The 24,408-nt window shown below is 39.4% G+C and overlaps 1 protein-coding gene across 5 annotated transcripts in view; it reads left to right on the top strand.

The window, feature by feature from the left end:
• Positions 1–24,205, top strand: part of BLTP3B (bridge-like lipid transfer protein family member 3B) — a 45,305-nt gene extending 21,100 nt beyond the window's left edge. For 3 of the 5 annotated variants that reach the window (XM_077339162.1, XM_077339161.1, XM_077339163.1), the window contains exons 10-21: positions 86–268; positions 710–828; positions 1,738–1,879; positions 3,568–3,761; positions 5,648–7,137; positions 7,868–8,043; positions 10,311–10,438; positions 12,449–12,599; positions 14,844–15,100; positions 20,565–20,673; positions 21,931–22,112; positions 23,035–24,205. In XM_077339162.1, coding sequence (XP_077195277.1) covers positions 86–268; positions 710–828; positions 1,738–1,879; positions 3,568–3,761; positions 5,648–7,137; positions 7,868–8,043; positions 10,311–10,438; positions 12,449–12,599; positions 14,844–15,100; positions 20,565–20,673; positions 21,931–22,112; positions 23,035–23,163 — 3,260 coding nt within the window. In that variant the 3' untranslated portion in view covers positions 23,164–24,205. Of the gene's footprint in view, positions 1–85; positions 269–709; positions 829–1,737; positions 1,880–3,567; positions 3,762–5,647; positions 7,138–7,867; positions 8,044–10,310; positions 10,439–12,448; positions 12,600–14,843; positions 15,115–20,564; positions 20,674–21,930; positions 22,113–23,034 lie in introns of those variants that run through there. The other 2 variants (XR_013231293.1, XM_077339164.1) reach the window with 2 other exon arrangements.
• The last annotated feature ends 203 nt before the right edge of the window (positions 24,206–24,408 follow it).

Below are 24,408 nucleotides of genomic sequence, written 5' to 3'. Positions count from 1 at the left end.
ATTTATATATGTAATATATTTAATAATAAGTAATGTAAAAATGCTTTTTGTTTATCAATTAGTAATTTATATGTGATATTTGTAGGTGATAGTTGCAGCCATTGGATGCATTATAGTGAGGCCACCAAAACTAGAAGTGGATGGGCAGAAGAATTATTACAGGAATTCAAAAGCAATGTTGAATTGCTGAAGCAGGCTGTGAAGGATCATAATGTAGATTCTCCTGATAAATCCCCTTCTCATGGGTCCCCACAACATGCACAAGCAGGTATATTATTGTGTACATTATTGACTTGTATGAGAAAAAAAATCTCCTTCATCCCTGTCTTAATATGTTCAATTAAAGTGGCTCATAACTGAATACAAACACAACTGTAATGGCATTAGGAATACCTGGCTGCTTATTCTACCTTTGCCATCTTTCATTAAAACTTAAGTTCAATTATAACCACTTGTGACTATGAAAGTAGTTTAATGATGCTTGGATGCTAATGCAGGAAAAGAAATGTGATAATCCAAAACTTGCACAATTTTGGCAGGTGTACACCTCCAGATGACAGTAGTTGTCCATTATATTTTGTAAAATAATGAGTTTTAATTTTCATTTGAGTTCTTTCCGAAAAATCTGATAGTACAAGAATGGAGATGGATGGTAGTCTTAGAACAACTGCATCTGGCATGTGGTTTTTATACCTTCTGTTTTCTATAGGCAAGGAACAGATACCTCAAGGAAGCAATAAGCCACCTCCTGTATCCTCTCAGCAATCCAAGGCTAAACTAATGTCCAGCCCTGTTGTGGTTAGGCTTGCAGATGTTAACATTTATCAGGTATATTCCAGCACAAATTGATTCTGATAGTTCTTTTCTGTCTTGATGTACATGTGATGATGTCTGTGTCGCTATGAAGCTTCTTGCTGTCAAGGCTTCAAGCATGAAGAGCTAGTGGAATCTCTGCTTTTAGATTTGAAGTCCATAGACAGTGCTCTGAAAAAGACTTTTACAGCTTATATTGCTGGGCACATTTTCACATCAAGCCAAAATCCAATATATATTGGATTTAAAATGTCCTACAATATTTTTATGGCATCGTGTCTCAGCATTTAATGAAAATCATTATTTCACATGAGGTATATTCTTGTTTCATCCCTTCTCCTGTGCATAAATTTGCCACACAAATTTAGTTCCTGTATAAAATTTGAATTTTTGTTTTCAATTTATTTATTTGGATTTTTATAACGCCCATTCTTTGCAGCTCTGGGCAGTTAAGAATGGCAGGAACTCCCCCCGCCCCCACCTACATGTTGAAACAATATGTAGAAAATGTATCTCAGATTGTCAGGATTGGTTGTAGCTCTTCATAACATCTATATGCTTCCCTGGTTCAGTAAGTTCTTTTAAAAAACAAGTATGAGCTATTTCAGCAGCCATTACGTTTCATGGGCTAGTGTAGAAAATTACCCCCAAAGTTATCGAGCCACTTCTGTTTGCGTTCTGACAAAAAAATGTAACAGGGATACATATTTGCCCAAAATGTATTCTGCATGCAAAATATACACTTTCCCCCCTTGAATTGTTGGGTGTATGAATCAAAAACTGTATAGGAAATAAGATATGTAAAATGAATCCATAATATATTTAAAATATTTCTGCAGTGTTCTATGGCAAGCACTATTGAGAAGTATCATTTATACTGTGTTTCCAGAGAATCACCACTTAATGCTGAATCTTGATTTTCAGGTCTCTACCGCAGATCAGTATCGCCGTTCTCCTAAAACTCTTATTTCTTGCAATAAAAAGTCTCTATACCTCCCACCAGAAATGCCAGCCATTCATATTGAATTCACTGAGTACTACTACCCAGATGGAAAAGATTTTCCCGGTAAGTGTGTGCTTTGTTTTTTGCAGGGGAGGGATTGGTAATATTCTGTATTTTTTGAGTGTTTTTGTGGATTTTTTAAAAAAAAATAATGGTATCTATTACATGATTAGAAACAGTTAGCATCTCTAAGGCCTTGGTGCACCTTTCTGAGCCTTATTTTGAACTTCTAGAACGCTGTGACCTAGATGGTGTAGGCTGATAGGCTAAAGAGCATTATGTGTGAAGAAACTGGATTCAGGCTTCTGCCCACCCTGAATTTTTATGCTTAAGACCAGGGATGTTTTTTTGCCTGAAGTATCTATATGGAGATATTTCCTGTGGCTCCCAGATCCATCCAGACTACTAGTGGATTACAGTTGTAGACTAGAAAGGAAGCCGAACTCTGCCTTTGAATTGTTGAGAAATGTCCTCAATGTATTCAGTTATTTAAAATTATTTGCTTTTAATAGCACATTTGCCATGTGGATTTAGATAAGGTAAAATAACAGTATTTCAGAAAGTACTTTTTTCTACATTTAGTGCCAGACAATGGCTAATTGAACTATTTCATGAGTGTCCAAGGTGTAATTAAGGTTTGTCAGGTAATTTACCTAATCTGAAGCAGAGCCGGCATGTTCCTGTGTAAGAGAATTCTAATGAATTTTGTCAATGAAAAGTCTGAGGCTAATCCCTGTGTACACATTACACTTCTTGTCCAAAAGATGTTCCTTATGCAGCCTTTATGTGCTTCCCAGCAGATGTAGGTATTTGTATAAAGTAGTACCATGTTCATTCTGTCTGCATGCAGATGTCGACTCTTCATACAGTTGGAGGTAGGAACTGTACAACTATCATGGCCCCACTGTATTTGCTAGTCAAAGCTACTTGTGCAAGTTTCTGCAGTGCTATAGATGCATACGGGCACCTGTTTGACAGTGACTATGAAAAGTAGCACCTTCCCTCTCTCTTCCAAGTGCCTAGAACTGTTTGGGAATATTTAAATTACCTTTTTTTTTGGGGGGGGGGGTATATAGATTATGACATACTTATCCACATAGCCATATATGTATTATTTTGGCTTGGAGCTGAAACATTATTTTTCATCCCTGACATATCCCTATGCCCTAAATCCTACTTCTGGAGGATGATCCCCATAGTGTTTTTGGAGGGTGGGGAGGCATTTTGGGGTTAAGGAGGAAGGAGAAGGTAAGAAATGCATGTTCTGCAGGTGAAAATCCTTCCCTCCATAGAAAAACTCCAGTGAATCCAGGCAATAACTCTATAGTAAGAAGGGTAAAAGTTAAGGTTAATTTCCCTCTCAGCAATATCCCATCATTCAAAAACATATAAAGTTTCCCTTGAATGTGAAATGGACTAAACCATACATTTCAGTCAGCCTAGTCAGTTTTCAAACTCTGTTGTATTTGGGTGTAATAGCTTTAGTTAAGAATTAGAATATCAGATATAAATAACTGGGTGTTTTCATCTTGTGGTGAAGCAACACTCTAGATTTATCTGTAGTTATCAGTCTATCATAATTAGTGCCATGATCTCTTTAAGGGGAATGTCTTTACATTGTGCTTCAGAATGACTGTACATAGTCAGAATGGCAGTATTCAGCTTGATTTGGGTTTTCTTATTACTTCCAATCAGATGATAGATTAGTGCTGCTTTGTAAATATTTTTAACTTTGTCTTTATTTTTCTTAGTTCCAAGCTCAAACCTGTATATTCAGCTAAATGCTCTGCAGTTCACGCTGGATGAGAGGAGCATTCTTTGGTTAAATCAGTTTGTGCTAGACCTGAAACAGAGTCTCAGTCAGTTCATGACCATGTACAAGTTAAACGACAATTCGAAGTCAGAGGAGCATGTTGATGTTCGAGTTGATGGGTTAATGATAAAGGTATAGTTTGAAAAAATGCAGCACAGGAATAATTGATCACAGTTCTTTTGCTACTTTAAGTTGTATATGAGAACAGCCTTATTTTGTAAGATAAATGTAACTGCCTGCAAAGATTTCCAAAAGGATCTTAGCTCGGTGATTCTGCATAGATTGCCTCTGAAATGCCATATTAGCCATTGTTAGAAAAGGAAGTGAAAATCAAAATACCAATATTGTAATCCCTTTTTAATGAATCTGTGGTGTGACTACTTTTGGGCTACTATGTACAGTTCTGGTTGCCTCATCTCTTAAAGAGTATCATAGACCAGGAAGGGGAACAGAAATATACCTGAATAATTGAAGGGGCTGAAGAATCTTACCCACAAGCAAAGCTTTATAGAACAATACTCAAATAAAGTGGGATTGAGAACTTTCTCCCCTTAAGTCATAAAATTAAATTTAGAAACTTATCAACTGTTAATTCAGTGCACCCAGAGGAAAATACTTTTTCAAAAAACATAGGGAAGTCACTACCTCAAGATGTGCTATTCGTTTACTCACTTAGATGGCTGCAAGACAAATGAATATAGGATAAATCTATCAATGACTATTTGGTGTGATAGCTAAATGAAATATCCCGGTTCAGAGGCAATATACTTTTGAATGCTGGTCAGGGAGAAAGCAATAGGGGAGGGCTACTGCTTTCATGCACTGCTTGTGTACTTTCTGGAAGCATCTGACTGATTATACAACTGAAAATAGGATGTTGAAATAGAGGGAATTGAAGTTTCATGCTCTTATTTTCCACAAAAGATGGGCAGTTATACTGCCATGTTGGTTCATTCAAAATCCATACCTTTTATTAGGACCCAGCTAAACTGATAAAAATATTGTACAAGTTGCTTTCATGCCAACCAGTGCTGGATACTACAATTAAAAAAAAAAGAGTAGGAGGCAGATTTCTCAGGCCATGATCTTAAGGTCTGTAATGCCTGAGAAATGTGCCATCTGTCTTTTAAAAACTTTTGTAACATCTAGCCTGATGGAGAGCTCTGGCGAGCATGAAAGCTGATTGTACAATGTTTTGTGTCAATTTGGTTGAAGCTGGTAAAAGATTAATCTGGTTCCATTTTTCTCATGATATTACTATTTTATATAGTACAAAAATGCCTAGACTGCAGAGGTATTACACATCATTGTTCTATATAGAAGTGACATAGTGTTTGCCCATAATACGTACAATCTGTATTGGACCACAACAGGCTCAAGACTGATAAGTGAATTAATAAAGGGGATAGTATATGGAGAATAAGAAACAGATATAGGATTGAGCTAGGCTAGTTCAAAAAGGCTCACAGTATCACATATAAGCACATTTTCTTATAAGTGCTGGATAGTAGTATAATCTAATCTAAAATTTGAGAAAGTAAATCTGATTAGCCTATTCTTTGCAGTTGATTCTATAGAAATATGTTTAGCCATGTCATCCTTCTCTAGTTAATGTCCTTCATTAAGACAGTGATTCTCAGATTTCACATAACAAAACCCCCAGACATAGTAGGCTGGTTCCTATATACCAGTGGCCACAATCCAACACAATCCAATCCAAGTGCTTTACTCCATTTCAAGGACTACCTTCACCCCACAGTGTCCCTTGTGTTCTAGCCTGAAATAGCCAGGATTTTCCAACAGATGGTTAGGAGTTTACAACTTAGTTCCTTCCTTTTGGCAATTTTGGTGGGATCATAACTCACGTTTTTGGAAACCATTAGACTTCAAAGTGTGTATTATCCATATGCATTGCTCAGGGAAGGCTCCTTGTACATTGTCTCACGCACACTAATACAATTTGTGTTAAGGTGTGCTCTTTTGTCATCTCTGACATAATTATTTGCTCTTTCTTGCAGATTATCATTCCTTCTGAAAAGAAACAGAATCATAAAGATGATCCACGTGCAATTTCTATTCAGAGCTCTGAAATGATTGCTACAAATACTAGACATTCACCAAACTGTAGACACTCTGATTTGGAAGCAGTGTTCCAAAATTTCAAAGACTATGAGTTTTTCAGTAAAACTTTCACAGACTTCCCCAAATCCCCTTACTGTTTCAATCTTCTGCATCCCATCTTCCAGCGACATGCTCATGAACAAGATACTAAGATGCATGATGTCTATAAAGGTTTTATTGCTCCCAAACTGAATAAATGTGCACTTAAAACATCTGCTGCTTCTGATGTCTGGGCAGTGCATTTTTCCCAGTTCTGGATAGACTATGAGGGAATGAAGAGTGGGAAAGGACGGCCAGTAAGCTTTGTAGACTCCTTCCCACTTTCACTCTGGGTTTGCCAGCCTTCAAGATTGGAACAGTCATTCTCAGAGGCTTCTTTCTATAATCAGAAACCTCTTAACATTCCAAAAAGTGACTCAAGTGACCTAGCAAGTCGACTGCAACGCAAGAAACTTCTGAAGGAATATTATAGCACTGAGATGGAACCTTTAACTAATGGAACTGAAAATCTGTATACTGCTAACAGCACTTTGGGATCCAAGTCCCCATGTTTGTCAACTGATGCAGATATACACGTTCTAGTTCATGTCCAAAAGCATGTGAGCTTGCAGATCAATCATTATCAGTACATTTTCTTACTGTATCTTCAAGATTCTCTTGTATTACTTCTGGAAAACCTGAGAAAGGATGTAGAAGCTGTAACTGGGAACCCTGCAAAACAGGCAGATGTCTGCATTGGGGTCTTGCTGAAGAGTGCAGACATAGTTTTATTACTTCATCCAGTGATGCAGAGAAGTGCTTGCAAGTCTCCTGTTCTAGGGGAGGGAAGTCCGGCGGCATCAGACCTTTCACCCTTCGAAAATGAAGAAATATCTGCATCAGAAAGTAAACTAGCTGCTGTTCCTACTGCACAGACAGGCAGTTTGGATATGAATGTTATATTGGACTGTAGAGCCACAAATGTTGATCTTAGCAAAGCCATTCTGGTAGACCCTATTTTCAAAACAGACGGAGACGTAAGTTTGCGAAGAGGAAGTTCTCTTTCAGATGATGCTTCAGAAAGACTTCTGGGAAAAATTAATGAAGAAAGTAATAGTGGACTTTTCAGTCGAAGCGATTCAGAAGAAATTTGTGAGTCACTGAGTGAACCAAGTAATGCATATTCCAAGGATTTGATTAATATTTTAAGTTGCAGAGAAGATTCTATTGAGGAATTGATAGACAAGGATGATAAAAGCATTTTTACAAATAAGGAAAGTGGAGCAGGGAGCTCACTTCTTAAGACCCCGCAGGTAGATGCTGATATAAACTGGCTTTCTGAAGAACATGAAAACAACAAGGAAAAACTTGCCACAGTTAAAACACTTGCACTCCAGCCTTCATTAAGGTATAGAAAGTTAGTTCATTGATTTAACAACTAGTGCTAAAATTGACCCCTCCCAATTAGTTAAGCGCACCTTCCACACTGCATTTTGAGTCACTGGGCAAGTTTCACATCATATGGAGGAAGTGGGAATTGCCTTCTGTGTGATGATGGCTTCTAAGCTGTAAAGTGGCATGTATCATCATTCTTCTGTAGTGGTTACACAATTTCAAAGCAAACACCAGCTTTTGCCAGAGGAACTGAGAGGTATAGGGATGGATTATCCATGTTGAATGAAGGACCTTTGAAGCACATTGTTGTGTGTTGTGGTGGCACATGGAAAAGGCAGCTTATTTTCTCAGTGCTCACACCTCGTGGCAGTAATATATTTCCCAGATGGTGCTGACCCTTTCCATTGTGCAGGCTTCTTAGAATAGCTACATAGAAAATTTGCCAACCATGCATGTACCTGGTGCCACTGGAGGACCTACCATCCTCCCTTGTCTGTTGGCAGCTTTTGGACAACAAACTCATTAAAAAGTACCCATGTGTCCCAGTGGTGTCCTAAGAGTACAGAGTACACTAGGCAAATATGAATAAGTTACCCTTTGGGGTTTAACTGCTATAGCTTTTAATAATAAAATGTTTTGTTTTTCAGCAACTTTTAGAAAATCTGTTTTGAAGGATTTTGATTTTCTTTTGTAAACCCTTTTCACCTCAAGTAATAATTTCCTAATATCTTTATATTAAAAAGTGGAAAACCTAAGGAACGCTGCCAGTCCAATATCCCTGCATTCTCTGTTTCTTATAAGAACATGAAGAAAAGTCCATCACAAGCCTCTTTGGACACCATTTCTATGGATAGTATGTTGCTGGAGGAACACTATTTGGAGAGTGATGGAAGTGATAGCCACAGCCTTTTGGAGAAAGGCAAGTGCATTTTTTGATCATGAATACTTCTTTAAAAGGTCTTAAGATTTCTGAATAGCTGTCCAGTTTTCAGTATTGAATGTCATTGATGTATTAAATTTTGTAAAGAGTCCTTATCGTGTAAAAAGAGCTTTTTGCATTACTGAGGGTAGTGTTTGGCATTGTGTTGTTACAGTACTGTGGGTGTCAATGATAAACAATTATTTGAAAATAAATAATAAATTTAAAATAAAGTAATTTTAAATTTGGCTCTTTGGTAGCTTTCTAGCAGGAGACAGAAATGCCTTTAAGTTATTTCATTTTATTTTGTGCATTTTTAAATATATGCACATTGTTCTTTCCCATTTTCTTAATGTGTTGTGAGCTGCCCTTACAAATTTGGAGGGGCTGTGGCTTGACATCTGCTTGACATGCAGAAAGTCTCATTTTTCAATCTTGGGCATCTCCAGTTAAAAGGTAAAGGTAAAGGTATCCCCTGTGCAAGCACCGAGTCATGTCTGACCCTTGGGGTGACGCCCTCTAGCGTTTTCATGGCAGACTCAATACGGGGTGGTTTGCCAGTGCCTTCCCCAGTCATTACTGTTTACCCCCCAGCAAGCTGGGTACTCATTTTACCGACCTCGGAAGGATAGAAGGCTGAGTCAACCTTGAGCCGGCTGCTGGGATTGAACTCCCAACCTCATGGGCAAAGCTTTCAGACAGCTGCCTTACCACTCTCCAGTTAAAGGACTTGGCAATAGGTGATATGAAAGACCTCTGCTTAAGACCCTGGAAAGCTGCTGCCAGTCAGTGTAGACAGTACTGACCTTGATGGGCCAGGGGTCTTATTTAGCGTTAGGCAGCTTCAGGTGCTCATGTGTCTAACTAAAGGACTGCCTTTTTCCTGGTTTTGGGAAGAAAAAGTATCTAATAAAACATAACAAACTTAAAACATGGCAGTTTTAAAGAGCTGAACTCCTATTTGAAGTTTGCATACTAGGGATAGGCATGCACTGAATCTTTGCAGTTTGATATGTGGTTTGTGGTTGAACCACAAACCTATATGAACTGCAAGGTTTGTTTGCAAACGGAACTGGTTTGTATAGGTTTGTGACCCCTACTTTCTGCTCCTTGCCTCTTTCCACCACTCCAAGTCACATAAACCAAACAGCTGAGCAGCAGATTCCCTTTAAATTTCTGCTCTGAATAGGAAAGGCAGAAACCCCACATATTTCCCTCATGGTTTGGTTTGTGCCCATCCTACTGCATATCACAATGATAGAGATGTTTATCATGGTGTCTCACAACCTTCCATCTGCAAAGATGATGAATTCCGGCCAAAACTTGGTGGTGTATTTATGTATGAGTCAGGTCAGGTTTCTCCCAACCAAACTTGCCTTTGTCCCTAAAGCTTCGCAGTGGGGGGTAGGCACATGCTGCTATTTCAGCTTGAGAAAATAGTGTGTGAAGGAGGGCAAAAGCCCCTCTTCCCTTCACAACTGTCTTAACCCAGATTGGGTTCTGTAGTGCTTCAGGGAAAGAAGTTTGCTGCAGTTGGCCTCTAGCTGCAGGAAACTTGAGTTGTATCAGGAGAGCTTTTATCTGACTTTATGAATAAATATATCACCAGGCACCAGAGCTGGCATAGGCAGTTTTATTTAGGACTGCATTTGACTAATCTAGTTTTTATTTATTGGCCTCATTGAGATTTTATATATTTTCTATAATTGATGTTTTATCTACATTGTAATTGCCTTGAGTTCTGCCAGGTAGAAAGGCAGCTGATAAATGTTTTAAATAATAAAATTACTATGTATGGTAAAAATGCATGATCTGCAAAATATGCTTCTACCCCTAGTGTGACATGCTGACACTCTGTGTTGTAGAAAGCTAACGAAGAATCAACTGTTTCATATGCAGTTGAGTCAAGCTATAAGCACTTCCCCTACCTTGGACAATTAAATGTTATAAGCTAACTAAAAATAGCAAAAACCTTTACCAAATTGGTTGTTTTGAATAAATGTTTATAGGAATATAGGAACTATGCATGGCTGCATTAAAAAAAAAAACTGATTCAATTTTTATCCAACCTTTGCTTGAAGACTGCCAGTGAGAGGGAGCTCACCACCTCCTTAGGCAGCCTATTCCACTGCTGAACTACTCTGACTGTGAAAATTTTTTTCCTGATATCTAGCCTATATCATTGCACATCTGTAACTTAGTTACAGAAATTCAAAATTCATTTGAACTCATTAACATTTGAACTTTCCTTTTTTTAATCACAAAAGCTATTTCCTCGATGAACCCAGCAGAAAATGCTCCTGAAGAAGGCATAGTGATTGAGAATAATGGAGGATCATCACCAGATGTCCTCAGTGCAGCTTCAGAGAATGCTCAAGATGCAAGTGAAGAAATGGTAATGGTTCCCAAGTAAAGAGGTCATTTGTTGATTAGCAGCTGTTTTGGTTGGGAAACTGGGATCTTCAGACAGGCTGGACCCATGGACATTCCTGACATTATAAAGAGATTTTAAATGCCATGTGAACCTGAGCCTGATCAAGTCTACAGCAGGCTGAGACACTCTTGAGTGCTGAAACAGCCACATATCCCACTCACAGCTGTTTCAGTACTTGAAAAGGGCTATGGGGAAATAAGAGTGCCTTAGCCTACTAAGAGTGCACAATCAGATAGGGCCTTAGAAACACTGTTCATCTTTTTTCAAATGACAGCAGCATCTCTGAGTTCAATGTGTGGACACTGCCACATTTAGTTTGGCTCTGGAATATACAAATACAGGGTTTCTATCTTTGGATTCTATTCCCCCCCCCCCACACACACACACACACACTCCTTGGCTTGTCGATCACAGCAAGCCACCAATCACATCGCAGCAGTTCTTTTGTGGACTGAAACTCCCCCTCCAGCCCCTAAATTAATTTTTTTAAAGGCACTTCTGTGTTGCTGTGCAGTAATGCCACAACACAGATGTATTTTTAATAAAAATCAACATTGCTGCGTCGCTATGGAGAAAAGCCAGAAAAATACAGCATTCCCCCCTTTTTGGGGGGGGGGATTCGTGTTCTTTTGGACTTTATGCCTGGGTGGATTTCTGAGACGTTGAACATGGTCCCTGGAGCCAAAAAAGTCATTTTGTGTAAATGGTTGGCTTAAAAACAAAGTGCTCAGACCCCTGTATGATCGGGCGAAGGCTGGTTAATCACCTGCTCTCCCCCTTTCCCAGCACATGGTTAATCACCTGCTCTCCCCCTTTCCCAGCACATTTCCCACCTCCAGAAAACACACATGGGGCTGTTTTTACCTGCCTGAGTTGTGAGAAGGCTGGACATGGTAACTAAAGCCCAAAAAGACATTTTGTGTAATGGTTGGCTTAAAACGAAGTGCTGAGACCGCTGTACAATTGAGAGAAGGATGCTTGATCACCCGCCTCCCACCTTTCGCAGCTCATTGCCCACCTCCAGAAAACAGAAACAGGGCTGTATTTTGCCTTCCCGATCCCAAAATGACTGTGGATATTTTGCAGAATATTGTATTTTACTTTTGACAGTAAAGCTTTGCAGCCATGCTACAATGCAGACTGCACCATTTAAATTTTAAAAATTACTCAGAGTAGGAAATGGAGAGGGGAGGGTGGGTGCAAAGGCAGGACAATGCTGCAGAGACTTTCACACGTTTCCCCCTCCATAAAGGCTTGCCTCTGGTTACTTACCGATGGGATGTGAGATAAATGTGGCAAATCCACTTTTTGCAATTTCCCTCATCCTGTAGCACAGGGGTAGTCAACCTGTGGTCCTCCAGATGTTCATGGACTACAATTCCCATGAGCCCCTGCCAGTGTTTGCTGTACTGTAGTCTATGCACATCTGGAGGATCACAGGTCGACTACCCCTGCTGTAGCAAATCTGGGCAAAAGGCAAACCAGCATCTGGATGCAAGCAAGGTCATGTGGAGGAGGCTGTCCAGGGGCAGATTCCTCATGCAGAACTGATCCTAATATAGAAGGCATTCTAAATGAGACTGATAGTCTTTAGCTGTCTTACAGTTTGAAGGGTTCAGCAGTTGCATTTTTCTCTGTATGACCCAACTGGAGTGTGTTAGTGGTATATGATAATAGGACAAATGGGCTTATCCCATGAGGTTGTGGTTTCTCTAAAACATTAAAGAAGCAGTGACAGAAAGAGGAGCCTGAAATGACTGTTTTGTGAACAGGTAAAAATAGTTACAAGACACCAGACACGCACAAAACTGACACTTAGTCTTTTCAGGATGAAAAATTAATTCAGGTGCCTCCTTTTGTTTTGATTTCAGAATATTACCCTGATTCTATATCTTTATAATAATGCAGCCATTTGAAGAATTGAAAACTGATCTTTTCCAGGTTAATTGGTAATTGTATTTTGATTTGTAGATGTCTGTCCTGGTTTTTAAAATATTTGGTATTAATGGTGAAATTGATATCAGAGGTGAAGACACAGAAGTGTGCCTACTGGTGAATCGTGTCGTTCCGAATCAGTTAGGTAATATCAGTGTTCGGCATTACCTCTGCAACCGTACAGCAGGTAAGAACAAATTTAATATAAAAGGCATTAGTGCTGCTGCATTGCCCAGTCCAATATTAACAATAGCCTTTTCTGGTAAGGAATTGTTAGAATAAACAAAGATGTTGTTGCCATCTTCTACCAGCTAGTGAAGTCTTTCTCTGCATTCTCTCAGTGAATTCTTCTATCTTTACAATGCAAAGATACTTATTGCAGCATGTAAAGTCCAATTGAAATCTCACCATCATGATTCCTATCCTATCCTACCTGTACATATTTTCAGACATTTTGCATTGTTAAGAGTTCACTGCCACTCTGTCTGCTTGTATTTAATTGTAGGGATGGGCACAATTGGGTTCATGAACTGAAATTCAGCCTGAACTGGGCTGGTTTGGAGTTTGTGAACTGATGTTCAGAGAAGATACCTTCTCCGAACATTCACCAGAATTGTGGCCAGTTTGGCTGATCAGGACTAGCTGTTTCAATCTGGCAGCTGAGTGGCACCAGGTCCACCAGTCAGCAGGTTTAAATAGCCAGCTGGCAGCTATTTAACCCTTCAGTTTTGCTTCCCTGCACTTCGAAGGGGATGGGAAGCGAAACCAAAGGATTCAATAGCTTCCAGCTACGTAAACCTAATAGCTGACTGGCAGACCTGCCAAGGTGTTAGAGTTTTAATGGCTCGCACCATTTAAACCTCAGTTTCAGTCAGCCCCTCCGTTTTAAAGGTTAAATGGTTGCCAACTATTTAAACCTAACAACTGATTAGGTGCGAGCCATTTAATTCCTTTATTCCATTTCCACTTTTTGAAGCAGGGGTTAAATGGCTGCTCGTCATTAAACCTTCCAGTTTTCTCTTTCTCCTTGAAGTGGGTGGAAGCAAAACTAACTTGTTAAATGATGGGGAGCCATCTAACCCTTTCTGGACATTCCCCCTTTCTCCTGACCCCAGGGAGCCATGGCCTGGAGGAAAGTAGAAGGAAAATTCCCCTTTACCTCAGAGTCGGTTTGGTTAGGGCCCTTTTGATTCAAGAGCTTTTGCGGGGCTCGTGTCTATACCTATTTACTTGTATTTAAATAATGTTTTAATATGTGTATACACTTAGTATGTATTAGATGTACAACATACAAACTACGGGGACTAGGGGAGATTTTATCATAACCTCCTGCTGCTGGTTCCAGTGGTTCAGCAGGCTAAATGTCCCTAACTGTCCAAGCAGAGGCCACCTCTGTGATTTGCAGTTAATTGAGCACCAGTGACGTGGTACTATGAAAGACAGGTGGCAACTTTCAGGCTAGTTTCTGAGAGGCAGCGACACCTAATATGGCTATCAGGGTAGCCCCACTGGTTCCCAAGATCTCACAAGAGATCTGAATCTCATGAAATCCGGAGAGTTTAGATGGAGCATGAAATCTCATGAAATCCTGAGAGTTTAGATGGAGCACTTACAACAAAAAGTGGGAAAGTAAATTGACTCCTGATAGAGTGGCACAATGAGAAACTGCTGATTATGTATACGCATACCCCTTCTAATCCTTCCTGGCCATCCCCCAGTGAGGTATGTATCTTAAACAAATCACCTGCCATAATTGAAGTCCCTCTTAGTTTCACAGTGCTTCTCTCTAGAATGTCCCCAACCACCGGGCCGCAGCCCGGTGCCAGGCCGCCACGGCTCCCTCTCCCCGACCCCCCCCCCAGGGAGAAACTTCCCAGGCCACAAGCAAATCAGCCACCAAAGCGGCTGATTAGCTTGCGGCCCGACAAACTTCTTTTTGCGGGAGGGGGGAGAGGGAAGCATGGCCGTTGGCGCAAAAGCGCATGCACGGCAGGTCCGTGCATGCGCGTTTGTGCCATGTGATGCTGCAAACGCGCATGGGCGGACCTGCCGCGCATGCGTGCATGCACGAAATTGAGCATGCACATTTGCAGCTGCGCATGGCGCAAAGGTGCATGGCGCAAATGCGCATGTGCGGCAGCCGGATCATCCTCCCCCCCACTGGTCTGCAGCCTAAAAAAGGTTGCGGACCTCTGCTCTAGAAGACTGTAAAGATGGTTCCATGCTTTCTTCAAGCTTTGTTCAAGATGGTTAATGTGAGTTTGCTGTGAAACTAGCTGAGAAGCTCTGACATAATTTTGTGTTGTCAATGTAAACCGTAACATCAGCCATTTATTGACATTGTTAAAAAACTGTCTGTATGCAAATACTTTTAAAGTGCCCAATAAAATCAGAGTCCAGTAGCACATCCTTGTTCTATGTTTTATAACAGGTTCAGATCCTAAATCGGTGAGTGGATCAATCAAGTCAACTCCTGAAATTAAACTGAGATGGGAAAGTGGACCAAGTGCTGTAATACACTCCCTGCTGTCAGAAAAAAATGGTTTTTTACAGTGTCATGTTGAAGATTTGAATGCTGATTTCTTAACTTCTTCACTTATGAACATTCAGCATTTTTTGGAAGATGAAATGGTTGCAGAAGTGATGCCAATGAAGATAAAAATTTCTAAAACCAGGATCAACTTAAAAGTATGTAAATGGAAGTAGGTTTGGTGCTTGTTTTATTTATATAATAATGTATATGTAATTGCAACTAGGTTAAGAAATCTTATTAGGGTCCAACAAAATAGTTTTAAAACCACCAAACATGCCAGAGGATGCTTTGCAGGTACTGTCAACTCAAACAAATTAATATGGAACCACCCTTAGATGTGTCTGGAGTCTTTTCTCCAGTCATGTGGCAGTGAGACAGTTATTTATTTCCACCAATGTGCATTGTTCTTTATTTATATATTATTAATTTCTAATTCACCCTTCTCCAATGGCTCAGGGTGGATTACTTTTAAACAGATTTGAAACTTTAACTTTTAAAAAATCCTTCTGTAAAAGTCACATTCATTAAATAAGAGGGGGGAAGGCAGGGGAATAGATGAAATATAGTCCCCAGATGTTAATCAATAAGGCAGACTTGGACAGGGAGGCCGGCAGGTTTGTAGATGTTATTCCAGGGCCTCGGCCCTGGACAGAACTTTTATTTGCAGGCCCTGTGGATCTTTTTAAGGTCCTGCAGGGTCCTGATCTCATTAGGCAGAGTTTTTCTTCAGGCTAGGAACAGGGTTAGAAAAGCCCTGGCTCTGGTAGAGGGCAATTTAATTTCTTTGGGGCCAGGGTTCTTGAGCAGATTTTATTCACTTGATCTTAAAGCCACTTTGAGATTCCTTCAGGAAGTGAAAAGTGAGGCATAAAAACCAACTCTGCTTCCTCCTCTTTGGAGGACATAGTGGGAGAGGCAATCTTGCAGCTACAATGGTCCTAGACCATTTAGGATTTTAAAGGTTAAAACCAGAACCTTGAACCTAATCTGGTCCTCAGTCTGGAGCCACTGCTACTGGGAGAGCACAGGACATACATGTGCTTTCCATTAGGTCTCAGTAAGAACCCACGCTGCCGCATTCTGGACCAGTTGAAATTACTAGAGCGACTTGAAGGGCAGTTCGGCACAGAGTGAGTTACAGTAATCCAACCTGAAGATGACTGTTGCATGGATCACAGTGGCTAAATTGGCTGCCACTGTTGGCTGGTAGTGTGCCAATTATCATGTCAGATGGAGATGGTAAAATGCTCAGCAAGCAACATTTGTGACTTGGGCCTTCATAGATAAAGAAGCCTCCAGGATCATACCCAGGCTCTTGACACTCACTAGTTCTGTTAATTTGGACCCTTTCAAGGACTGGGAATTACACTGTCTCATGTGGGGCATCTCAGTCCAGCCAGAGGGCTTGCACCTTAGCTGTATTTAACTTCAGCCCAATTCTGCTTGAACCAAGCTACCACAGCTTCCAGGCATCAGGCCACGAAATCTAGGGATTTGGACAGATAGCCATCCATCTACGGATACAGCTGGGTGTCATCTACATTTTGATGACATTCCAGCCCAAAACTCTGGAGCAACTGTGAGAGGGTCCCAATATTAAACATATATTAAACAGCTTCAGAGAGAGAATAGCTCCCTTCAGGAGTCCACATACCAAGGAGATTGGAAGGTTCTCTCCCCAAAAGCCACCCTCTGTCCCCAACCTTGAAGAAAAGATTGCAGCCATTTGAGGACAGCATCTTGAATCCTCACGTTGGGCAGGTAGTGGGTTAAGTCACAGCCCCTAATTATTCATAATTATATAACTGCTGTGATTCTCCACATCTCCCCACCATCCAGTAGACATTTAGGCACTTCAGCACATCTCTGCCTCTTGTTTGGATATACTTGGATGTCTAGAACCATGGCTTCAGATTATAAGGGGCCTTTTATATTAACAGTACAGTATAGCTTAATTTCATTGTATGATAAAGAAAGATCCTTTTCTGTTACAATGGCACAATAGCCTATTTTCATATATAAATGAGGGAATGGTATTGCTGCAGGAGAATGCACTCCTCTTAAGGTTAAATATGTGCATGCACTTGGAAGAATATGAATGCCCAGCCCCCTACGCTGATTTAAAAACCTAACACAAAGTCCTGAAATATTTGAGAACTGTGGGTGTATCCTTGCTAATTATTGTTTTAGAATGTTTATGGATGAGCATTACCACTCTGGAGCTGTAGATTTTTCTATAGGATTTTTTTTTTAATTGCAAAGCTCCAACAACCCAACATCACAAATTAGGCTGAAAAAACCATATTCTGAACAGCAATCTTGCTATTTGTTTCAATATGTAATCTGAAGGAAAATTTTTGCAAGAAAGGATATACTGCATATTAAGAAATTTGGCATTTCCCGAGCACATGCAAAAGCTTAGGGCAAGACAATGGGGCATTCTGTACTATTTGAAGATCAAATATGCATTGTGTAATAAACTCATATGGTGGATGGGCCAAAGGTGCACTAAGAATTTTCTAGTGAAAGCAGCTAAAATTTTTCCAAAATTAGGAACCTAAACTAGGATGCTTGCTTTTTGATAAATATATCAGCGCTCTGAAAGTGCGTGACAGTTGTAAAGGAGTAGGTAGACAATAAAGAAAAATGTTTTATCAACCTACCATTTCAAAAACTGATGGACAAAGTGTGAAAGCTGGGAATTCTTAGAAACAACAGGTAACAACTATTTCCTGAAACTGGAACAGCATAGTCTTTCTCCTATCAAATGCTTTATTACCTGTTTTATTCTAGACAGTATATCTTCATATTTGTGACCGCATCCCAGTATTTCCCTTGTCTGTAACAGTCAGAAAACTACAGGATTAATTTAAGACTCTAAAGGTAAAGGTAAAGGTGTGCAAGCACCGAGTCATGTCTGACCCTTGGGGTGACGCGCTCTAGCATTTTCATGGCAGACTCAATACGGGGTGGTTTGCCAGTGCCTTCCCCAGTCATTACCATTTACCTCCCAGCAAGCTGGGTACTCATTTTACCGACCTCGGAAGGATGGAAGGCTGAGTCAACCTTGAGCCGGCTGCTGGGATTGAACTCCCAGCCTCATGGGCAAAGCTTTCAGACAGCTGCCTTACCACTCTGCGCCACAAGAGGCTCTTTTAATTTAAGACTCTACATAAGAAAATTTTCAACTCTAGTAGTTCAGCAGTATAATAAGATGCATAGGAGGAAACCAATTCATGAACGTTTGTTACAATAATTTTTATCTTTAAAGAGCCATTTTGCTTAAAATGAGGAAGGTGGTTATCCTTTGGAATTTTCTAGTATAAGCTTGACTTAAATTTTGGACCTGGATGAGGTTATAATGCAATGTGAGTATATATATATAGGTTTCTTCTGGGTTTGTGATTCTTCTATTGTTTTTGAACAGAATAGGTATGACTTGTAAGACTCTTCTTCCATTCTCACGGAAAATCCACGATTACAGCAATGATAAATTTCACAACTAAAGTAAACTGGTCACTTAGTCATAAATAGTTCTGAATTGCCTAATAAAGTAGTTTAAAAACAGTTGACTTTTCACTACCCACAGCAGCATAAAATCACCTTTCCCTTCCTCTACCCGCAACAAACACCCTGTGAGAAAGCTGGAGCTGAGAAAGCTCCAAGAGAACTATTGTGAGAGAATGACTGTAAGAAAACTGTGACTGGCCCATGGTCACCCAACTGGCTGCATATGGAGAAGTGGGGAATCAAACCTGGTTCTCCTTAAATGTTATACCACACTGACTTTTATCATTTACATTCTATGTTGTTTGTGGGGAGAAACTTTAGTCAGAAGCCATAGTGTGAGACTTGGAAGCAAAGCTCTTATGTTTGGTATATTTTAAAAAGCAGTAAAGGGTGCTGGAATATGCAAGATCTGCAGTGTGCATGATTTGAAGAGAATATGAAGAATATATCCTATAGGACGCATTGGAGATCTGTTGTTGTTAATAGTGATAATGATAATAATAATATTTCTTCAACTTATTAGTCATCATTCTTGGCCAAGGCCAGCTCACGGCAACTTACAGTTAAAAAAATACACTATAGGATTAAAATATAAAATCAACCCCAATTATTAATAAACAGTAACCGACAGTGGCATAGGTGTTTTAATTCTCTGCATATTTAAACTCTGCTGTCAAAGGGAATACAGGGGTTGACAGCATAAAGAATGGCCTTGCTGGGTCAGACTCAAATTCCCTCAGTACAATATGCCATCTTCCAAATTTCTCGGGGAAAATTACAAGACGGTATGATGAAAATAATGTTGCTACTTGTTTGTTTCCAGTACTTGTTTATCAGAATATAAAGAAAACACAATTTCCATTTTCAGCTCTCATGGCTAATAACCTCTTATAGGAGTATTATCCATGAATTTGTCTAATCCTATTTTAAAGCTGACTGGACTTTTGGCTTTCCCCCACATCTTGTGTTCATGAATTTCATATGTGAATTGTGTTTCATATAGAAATATATATTTTGTCCTCCCTGGACCTTTTAGCAAAGTTTAATCAGCAAAGTTTAATTGGAAAACGTAAGTTTTCTTTTTGCATAATGTTATGAATGTGGCGTTCTTTTCATCTTTATTTCCAACTGAAGAAACTCAAAAGCTCCAAACATTTCCTTCATTGGTTTGTTGTTCCAATGTTCTAGTCCTATTTTTATCTAGTTGTACAATATGGTGTTTAAAATGGGGTGATCATTATAGTTTCCAGAAGAAAGGTTACATTGATATTTGGAGCAATGAGAGCCGCTCCCAAGGGTTCTGTGCAAAATAGGGACAAAGACCACATTGTAGATCTGGGATCCTCTCCAAAGTCCCCATATGCCCATGACCAGTCGTGTTTGTAAGTACTGATGATAATGTTTTCCAGTGTAATAATAGCCAAAAAAAAAAGGTTGAAGAAAAAGGTATATCCTTTAAAAGCACTGATACAAAACCTTTAATCAACAAATGGCATTCATACAAAAGTGTTAACATTTATTTAAAAACACAATGTAAAAATAAAATGAAGGATCAGTATTCCAGTTTATTCATTTAAGTAGCTAACATTCTTCAGTCACTGGTAACTAGAAAAATTAAAATAATATACGTGTTGATTGTGTGTAGTACAGTGAATTAAAATGGGTTAGATTATGCTACCTAAGTAAGAGTTTGAAGTTTCCTGCTGTGATTATGTAAATGGGGAAAGCTCTCTAAATGTGCAAGGGTATCAAGTGCCCACTGAATCAAAGTATTAAAGGAGTCCCTGGATCAAACTGAATGCCTGTTCTAAACAATGGCAGAAGTGCAAAGCTTTCAGTTACACAGTGTATAAGACTTGTGCCTGTATCTCCAACTCTCTGTAAAAGAAACTGGGTTGAATCCAACCACCATTTATTTTGGAACAAAAGGCAAAATATCGTCTAGCTGTCTGCTTCTCATTGCAGTCCTGAATTATATGATTTTTTATCAAAGGAAATCACATAACCAGCATAGCTCTCTCAAGGGTCAAAATGCATTCTTGACCAACCAGAAAAGGTAACATAATGTAGTTCCCCTGCAGTGAGTTTTTCGTTGCTTTTGTTTTCTAGGATGACAGCGCACGTGACCACCTAACAGCTCCTTCACCTGTCCCCAAAGTGCTACATATTGACCTCCTTACTGTAGAAAGGAAAGATGATGGCTCATTTTGCATTGGAGGTGTGTCTTCCTATATTTCTTCATCCAAAGAATGTCTGCATAGAAAAATGAGTCGGGGGGGGGGGGACGGGACTAGAGCTTGCCAATCTGGGTGGTATACCGCACACCCAGTGTACACCAGATGCCCTACCAGCCCTGCTGGAGATGGCAGTCGCCTGGACATCACAGTTCCTCAGGCTACTAATCCTGGGTGACTTTAATGTCCATGCTAAGCTGCCATCCTCTGAAAATGGCACTCATCAGGCAGGCCGCACCATATCTTTGGTGCAGGACTGGAAGTGGAGCTGATAATGGCTAACGAAGTCTCATAGTCAGACCGCAACATCCTGAAGGCCCAACTAAGAATACGGCCCCCTCCCCAGTTGGGTGCTGAGCAAATTTTGTCTTGTTCAAATTGACTTATGGATCCAAATAGATTTCTGAACACTCTGCGGGACCCATTGCCTCTCAGTGCTTCTCTAAATAAGCTAGTCAGTAACTGGCATGAAAGGATGTTGACAGCTATCAATGAGATTACGCCCTGATGCTCTCTCTGTCCCCGCCAAAAGTGGGGTCCCTAGTAAACAGAGGGACTCTGTGAGATGAAATGTGAACTGAGATGGCTAGAGCGAGTTTGGAGGAAAACTTGCAACAAAGTATCAAGAACATCCTACTGGGCACTTATGAAATCCTGTGAGATGGCAAGGAAATAAGTAAAGTGTGACTTTTACTTGACTTCTTTCACATCCATGAACTTGCACCCAGCACAATTGTTCAGGGTAGTTTGGTCACTTACTACTCAAAGAAGGGTACCTGTACAGAAACAAATTGGAAATCAGCTGTAAGGCATTTGCAAACTACTTCGTAGATATAGTCTTGACTCTCAGCCACAACCTTCCACCAACATTAGACATAGAGCACATCTTGTGTGTGCTCAGGTTGAATTATATTTATGACTTCATTGGACTGCTTTCTAATAATATATTCAGTAGCTGTCGAAATCACATTGACATATGATACATATCTTTTAAAGTACAGTATAAGCTTTGTTAATTTGCATCCATGAAAAATGGGAATTGCCAGTTCACCAAATGGTTAATAAACCTTTTACCTGGTGCTCATTGGTACTGCTAACTACTTGCCACCATCACATTGGGCAGAGCAGAATGTGGGATCTGGACATGCCTGTTAACCAAGCTTTCTGGGTAACTGAGTGTTGCTTAACAGTTTTTACTGCATCAAATTCAGTTGTCACCTTACTGTATGATTCTTAAACAGATAACCAAGCACCTAGCAATGATTTACCAAAAACAAAGACAAGAAAGGATACAGGGGATCAAGATGTTGAAATAGGTGCATACAGAAAACTGAATTTTCTGTCACAAGCCACGCAGACTTCTACAGAAATTAAATGGTCTCCAGAAGCTTTCAGGATTTCATCTGATTTGATCAAACAACAGGTAGTTGTAAGCCTACTTTGTGTACCTGACTTGTATTGTTCATTAGTTAAAAGTACCTTCAGTACAAGTATCTTCAGAAGTAGGTGATCTTCACAATTGGTTGGATTGCTTCATCCTTGTTTTTCTCAAGGGTATGGGGAAAAGTACTAGAGCTTGCTTAGACTACCATATGTTCTTAGGTGCTTGCCCATCATTATGGCCAAAAAATGGAATGGGGAAATGAATACATTTTCCCAGTTTTATTTGATGTGTAAGCCTCAGTCTTGGAAAACTGTCACATGATGCTTTGAGGCACTGTCTTCTACAAGATATTGCAAGCAAATCTGGCATTTTTTTTACCCATTCTCAGATCTCAGTTAACAGGGTACATGGGCACTTTGGAAAGTCAGAGGAATGTAATTTGTAAATACAGTCCTTCAAAATAATAACAGTCACTTATTAATTATGCTAATTTGTGTCCTGCTTTCAGGAGAAGGACCAAAGTGGCTTTCAATTAAAACATTTAAAACAATAAACTCCAATAAAACCTAACTGATATTGGAGAACTGCGATAACCAGCATAAATCATAATAACCATAAAAAATAGCAAATTAGCAAAGTTTGAATCCAGTGCCACCCAAGTTTTATTCAGGGTATAAGCTTTTATGTGCATGCACGCTTCTTCAGATCAATAAAACAAAATTTCCTCTACCGTTACGTATAGGTAGAGAGAAGGTGGAGGGTTTCATTGCCAGGAAGTGCAGTTGCATGTAGGTCTTCAAGGTGCCACTGGATTCAAAGTTGGTTCTATCTTCAGTTAATGTTGAACTCTGAGTGTATGCCCCTTTTTATTGAAGAGCATAGTTGCTTAACAGCACCATTTTGTCAACTGAAATCTAATACTGAATAGAAACACTAAAGCTGTATTTTCTCTTCGTTTCAGCTGATTGAAGAAAATGAATGTCTTAAACAGGAATTAGCCAAAGCTAAGATGGCCCTTGCTGAAGCTCACATGGAAAAAGATACTTTGCTTTATCAAATTAAAAGAATGACTGCTGAAAATAAACAATAGCAGACTCTGTACAGCTGTAGAACAAGAAAGGATGCATTCTTTGCTACTGTTTAAAAGACTTTTTAAAAACCTGAGCCCAGAACAAATATTGTATAAAATAGTCATTTCTGGGAACATCTGCAGAAGAATGGGACTGCACATAAGTGTTTCTTTGGCCCTGATTAAGCTGCAGTTATGCAGGGAAAATCAGTTTCTAAAATATGTAACTATTTGTTTTCTGTCTTATAGGGAGTGGTTCTTTATTTTAGAACATCTAAGATGATATCTGAAGAAAATATGTGGCAATAAGATGATATAAGGGGAGAAGACAGCTCATCAATATATGAATGAAATGTACCACCATATACTTTCATTGTTGGAAGAAAAACACTGTTAAAGGAAGATTAAATTTGCACTATAAATATAGCAGGACATAAGATGGTCCTGGATAGCAACTAAAATCAGATGTAGCCTGCCTTTGACTGGTCATTGAACTAGCAGAATTGGCCATGGAATGTATACCAGACTTTGTGGCCATGTTTTCAGATTATGACAATACTATGAAGCCATTCATAGTATAACATGGCAAAAACACTCTAGCTACACAGGACATACTGATCTTTGGTTACCTAAGTAAGTGTCTGTAATCTTGGCACAATGGATGACATCAGACTATTGCCTTGTTAGCCAAGCAACTTATCTCTCTAGTTCTGAGGAATGACATGAACTAAGTTTATTAGATCAGGGCTGTTTGCAAAGATGATCACTGAGAGGTACGTTTTTTTTTTAATTTGCTCTCCTTAATGCTGAGCTGCCATTGATCCTGGTACCCAGTGAAATTTAAAACTGTTCCAGTTCTAATTTTTGTAAAAAAAAATGTGTATATTACTATGCTGGGTGGGGAGTTAAATAATTGCCATGTAGAGCTTGTGAAATTCCATGAAAATGTAAAGTTACATTTTAAAACATAGACTACTTGTAAAAATTGAAATTCTAATTTTCAAATGAAAAAACTGCTACAAATGTATAAATAAAAGCACAGACTTGTGCAAGATGTTCTAAAGAGTTTTTATAGTAATGAGCAAAATGCACATTTGATTAAAAAAACAATTTGAGTTAGAAGTATATGGTTAAACAGTTAGGCACTGACCTCTGAATCTTTTCAGTAAAATATTTTATTTAGTGTGTAGTCATTGAGTAAGGGTTAGCTGTTAGGGAAACTTTGCAAAACTGGACAGAATAGAAATGATTTTAATTATAAAAGGA

This window comes from Paroedura picta, chromosome 5 (assembly GCF_049243985.1).
Source record: "Paroedura picta isolate Pp20150507F chromosome 5, Ppicta_v3.0, whole genome shotgun sequence".
Taxonomy (NCBI): domain Eukaryota; kingdom Metazoa; phylum Chordata; class Lepidosauria; order Squamata; family Gekkonidae; genus Paroedura; species Paroedura picta.
This window is presented reverse-complemented; position numbering and strand designations above follow the sequence as displayed.